The sequence below is a fragment of the Pyxicephalus adspersus genome, chromosome 12 (genome assembly GCF_032062135.1).
Source record: "Pyxicephalus adspersus chromosome 12, UCB_Pads_2.0, whole genome shotgun sequence".
Lineage (NCBI taxonomy): Eukaryota > Metazoa > Chordata > Amphibia > Anura > Pyxicephalidae > Pyxicephalus > Pyxicephalus adspersus.
Window position 1 is genome coordinate 14,326,337 of NC_092869.1, and position 5,650 is coordinate 14,331,986.

The 5,650-nt window shown below is 35.8% G+C and overlaps 1 protein-coding gene across 1 annotated transcript in view; it reads right to left on the reverse strand.

Moving 5' to 3' along the window:
* Positions 1–2,857: 2,857 nt before the first annotated feature.
* The window catches only part of NUSAP1 (nucleolar and spindle associated protein 1), a 29,847-nt gene continuing 27,054 nt past the window's right edge, over positions 2,858–5,650 (reverse strand). The window contains exon 11 of the mRNA XM_072428763.1: positions 2,858–3,731. Within this exon, the coding sequence (XP_072284864.1) occupies positions 3,644–3,731 (88 nt within the window). The 3' untranslated portion in view covers positions 2,858–3,643. The remainder of the gene's footprint in view (positions 3,732–5,650) is intronic.

Here is a 5,650-nt window from a genome sequence, read left to right on the forward strand (position 1 = left end):
CAATGTTGTATGAGAATCAGGTTGCATTGTAACTTGTTTTTATATTTTTAGCTACCCCGCACCTGGTTCGGGGTAACCGATAGTAGCAAGTTTTCTTACCCCGAACCAGGCGCGGGCTAACCGCCCAGGTGGTTAAACCATTTTTACAAGCAACCTAAACAACTCCCTTTTAATAGAATGTATCTCTATCATTGTTCCACTAACCAATACATGATTTCTCTGATCCTAACAACAATCTCACATTTACTATCTATCTTCCTTATCCTTTTCTTTGAACATGATCATGAATTGGTTAGGTCAGAACTTTTTACGATTCAAGTAGTACACAATTATCCAAACTGTCAACTATACGATACTTATGTGTTACAGTATCTCAATATTTGACTGAGTTGTATACAAAAATAATTTTGTGTATAAATGGGAAGAATGTTGATATATTGTACTAACATTGTAGAAGTTACATATCATTCAGATGTATTTGTAAATGGTACCAGTTTTTTGTATGCATATGGATTGTGAAACATTGTATATGAATTATGTACACTAAACACAAAGTTACCAATGGTATAATAATAGGAACAACTTAATACCTTGTATCCTAAGCTGTACATATTTCACATATTATATATGTGGTATAGGATATAATTGCTCATACTTTACCAAATGATTATTCATTAATTTCATTTACAATCTCTCTACTTCATTAATATTGTGTACTGACTTTTCAAGACAAATGAATAGGACAAACTTTAATAGTACACTCTTTAAAAATATCACCCACGAGTACAATACACTTAATATTCCCTTTTTATATTATCCACCTCCTATTATGTACTGTAATTATCTCCCATATCCACATTTTATTAATTTACACCAGCACACAGGGAAAAACGTACTTGATAGCCGCGAATGCGCGGAAACCCACGCATGCATCATAACACTACACACAGTCAGGGCGGAAGATGCCTACACAAGTAAGGTGGAAGTGCATTCTAAGTAAGGGCCAATGTAGTTTCATGACGTTTTGCAGAATAAGGAGGGAATTAAGGGAAGGTAATTGGTTGATTAAGAATAAGGGGGGCGATCAATAATAAGAGGGGGGTGCTGCACCAGGTTTTTTTTTTTTTAGGGTGTTGCATGTATAAAAAAACAATCAAACAGAATTTTTACCTTAGATAAAAGCTCCGATTAGTTAAAAATTCCTTTACCTATGTTGGGATACACATTGCCCGCAATGTCCTAGAGATGTATCAGCCTAATTACACTCCACTTATAACCAAAAATATTTCAGAACTCAACCACTGGAAGAATCTACCCTTGTTCCCTATGGAACAATGTCATTTGATCAAAATGATCAGCTTTGAAAGGTTGTTATATCCGATGCAGACCCTATCTTTTCAGCTCCGCCACTCAGATGTTAAAAAACTCCATTCTGCATTTACTTTTTTTGTGGCAAGGTAAAACCCCTAGGATTGCTAGATCTAAACCATCTCAGCCTAAACAAAATTTGGGTGTTAAATTTCCAGATGTATGTAAATACAATTTAGCTTGTCTTTTAAGGCACGTAAAAGATTGGTGGCATACCTTTTTTCTGCGGTTATTCTGTTGGAAGCTTTGTTGATACAACCCTGGTCTCTCAAAGGTCTTTTTACACGCCGTATATGTTAATACTGCGTGCAATACGCAATAATCTGTTGTGAGACGCCTTACTTACCTAGCGTGAAACTAAGAAACTTTGTAAATGCAACCTAGGACCTAGGGATACCCCGCTCCGCACTATGCCTAGTTTTCCCCAGGGGCTCATACATAAAGCCGATGTGTTTTGGGAAAAACATGGTATTGTATTGTTGAAACACCTTTTGTATGAGAACAATCAACTGTTACCATTTGATATAATACGGGTTATGTATGCACTTTCTTCACATCATAAATGATGATTTTCTTCACATGGACAAATCTTTGGAGTCCGAGTCTTCATTGTCTTTTGTAATGAAATGGGCTGCTTATCTAAATAGCTTGTACTCAGATACTCTGGAGCTATTGGAGAATAGTTGGTCGTGTGTCAGGCAGAAAATAGTCAGTGAAATGTGGCATGAGATGCTGTTCAAGGTAATACATAGGGCGTATTATGCCTTTAATTTGAAAATGAAATCACGCCCCGTGGTAAATAGACTGGTGGCGTGCCCTAAATATGCTTACCCCTTGGCTCCCTTGGAGCATATGTAGTGGAACTGCCCAAAAATTTGTACTTTTTGGAAGTCTGTTTTTCGGTTTCATGAAATATCTCATCAAAATGTTTTGGGGAGGTTACCTAAATTTTACCATCTTTGCCTATTAGCGGCTAAAAAAAAAAAGTATCTTGAAAAACTGGTTGGTTCCACATCCCTCAACCACTACCCAACTTTTAAATTATCCTTAGGTCCAGATAGTTATTGACAAGACGGAGGCCATTCAGCATTTAGATACTCATCCACAAAAGTTTTTGGCACATGGATGCCTTATTTGCAGCATACACTGTCCCCTAAACAATTACATGACATGATTAAAATATTCCGCCATAATACCTGGTATGATCAAAGACCATTGGGGGTGCCAGTTTAATAACACTATTATTGCTTTCAGGATATCCAATTGAATACTGTATAAATCTGATTCTGTATCTATAGTTTTTCCAAGATCAGTGCCAAGTGGGAGCGTGTGCTCCTTTTCTGGATCTGGCAGGTTTAAAATGTCTTTTTTTGGCTTTTATAGTTTTTGTTTCTTGTTTATATGGTAAATGTGTTTTAAAGAGGAAGGTGGAAGCAAATAAAAAATTAGAAAAAAATAGGAGTATGGATAAAGAGAAATGAGAAACAAATACGGTATAGTCAGTTTATTCCAACTTGTGTTTTACCTGTTTTTCTGGTTGTATATTTCAAACACTGCTCAAGACTGTAAGATATGTTTGTTTTATTTATTATGAATGTGCAATTCAACTGTTTTGTACCTTTTTGTCCTTCCTTTCTAATAAAAATATATATTAAAAAAAAAAAAAAGAAGGTTATTGTAGGAAATCTCTACAAAGTGCCAGACTACAACACTAGCCCAATACAAATGTGCATGTGTGTGCTGCAATATTGCAACAGCAGAATGATACTGGGATGGCTAGATTGTCAGTGCATGTCTTATTATTTAATGTCAGCAGTAGCAATGCTTTGGTGCTTTATGCCCCCAATACTACACGGTATGAAGGAATCAACTTTGATTAGCATAACTTGTGTAAGTGATGGGTCCTTTCAGCGAAATTCAGATATGATGCATAATAAACAAGTTTCAGAACTGCCAGTGTAACCTTCATGGATAAAATGACAAAACGTAACACATTCATTTAGGGCAGTAAAGCTTAAGATGTTAATTTGGTTAAATTTTACATTTATGCAGTCAAAAGAATAATGGTTATCTTGCAATCTTGGTGTATATGAGAAATCGCTTAGAAGATGAAATAGTTAAACAAAACAAGCATTTACATTTAAAACAAAGTAAAGAAATAACCATTCCCTTGCCCAATATTTAGAATATAAAGGGTCGACAGTTAGCCAAGCGTTTTTAAAATTTAACACACACAAAAAAAGTACAACATTACACATATAAAGTGCCTGAATATCTACTCCATTAAAATGCCTCTCCGTGTCCCAACAGCTTTATCTCTCTTCAGCTTTCTGTCTTCTTTATGCCGTTTTCGTCTGTCATCACTTTTGAAGAAAATGTAAAATAAAGGTGATTAGCAGTATAAACTGGGGACTACCAAAATATTTATAAAAATAAGAGTTGATAAGCTTATCCTCTAAAAGCATTTTCAATTTAGAAAGAAAAAATATTTAAATTAATAAATATTTAAATAAATAAATATATGAGAACAGGCTATATAGTAGATGATCGTTTGTAGTGCAGTTCACCAATTTCCATACCCTGTATGTAGGGATTGTTGCAAATAACTAAGGGATTTATTTCAATTATATAAAGAAGGGGTAACCGGGCAACCTTGCCCCATACCATTAAGTATAGAAAATTTGTCAGTGCCTTATTCACTCATACACATACAGTAAAATTGGGAGTAGACAGCCATTTTTTAGGTACTAATTTGGCACCTAGTCTAATTTGCTGGATCTCACATTTCAGGAAGGGCCAATTAACTATGACATAGCTTCTCCAATTCAACTAGTAGACAGGACATTGGGATTCGTGAATTTTGTTTTTAAGGCTAAAACAGATATTCTGAATTACAGCACCACAATAGTGATTTATAAGCATTTCTAAGGATATTTAAATCTTTACTTGTAGTACCGTACCAGTAAGGGAATTACATGTAGTAAAAACCACTGCTCATATCAAATAATAAAAGGAAAAGTACATTTGTATGTAACTTTTTTTTTTTTTTCTTTACTTACTAGTTTAAAAACAAACTCTCCCCATTCCCCCCAAGCCACTTTGTGTTGATATTAATGCATTATAATGCATATTGTATGAACTTTTATTATTCCTATATTGAGAAGTTTAGCAATTATACATATATAGTTTTATGACTCAACAAAGTTAAACTTTTGTTTGCATGCTGATACTTTCAGATATTTTTTAAAATGTAAAATCTGCTTAGACTTCATAAACATTGATCTGGCACTTTCCTTGTACCTCAGGCAACTTGCATTTGGGATACAGTGCTGTTACATTGCCCAAACCGGCGTCTGCATAATCCCCTCTACCTCATCATTATGGATAAATCAGTGCCTGAGTAATCCTGCTACTAAAAAGGGCTGTTTTTACCACAACCAGGCCACATTTACACATTGTCTCTCCTAGGCTGGCTATTGTGCTGCCATGACATTTAACAATGCTAGAAGGGAACTGCCTAATCAGGCTTCCTTAAAGGGAGAGCAACATCCCGTTTTTTAAAGCAGCATATATAATCTCAAAGATTATCTCTGGAGGATGAATATATTCAAACCTATTTTGGCAGAGTTAAGAGTTACAGAAAGCGAGAAACTACCAAGGAAGCAGTAGGTAGATGTGCTCACACACTTTTAATAGAGGAGTGTAAGGATGCCAAAGAGTATCCTCAGAAAGGAGAAATGTCAACTGTTAAAATCTGCAAAGGGGCAACAGCACATACTCATATTTCCTGAATACTCCGGTATTCAAAAGCAGTCCCGCTGGTTATAACTACAGAGCTATTTCATGTTTTCCTGCACAGCCGAGTGCACCACCCAGCACTTTTCAGTTGTCTGTTTTGGGGTGGTTACTGAAAAGCTGGGTCACATCACAGTGGCCACTACTTGGCTACAGCTTCTTCCCACCCAGCTTAAAAAAATCTGGAGGGAATAATGACAGGTATTCCTAAAGAATTCTGACAGCCAAACAACCAAGACTTCTGTCAGTGTTGAAAATACTCAGTGTACAACCTGAAATTGATGAGCTGGTAGTACGGCTTAACAGAACCCAGAAAGTGGTTAATAGAAAGGAAAACAAAAGTCTCCAACTTGCCATTATCATACTTAAAGCTTTCAATAAAGGGAGTGCCACAGCCCTCTACATAGCACACATTGCTTAGATGCAGAATGCTATCCTAGCTGCAGAAGCAAGAAGCAGGCCAGACTTTAAAAAAAAAAAAAAAAAA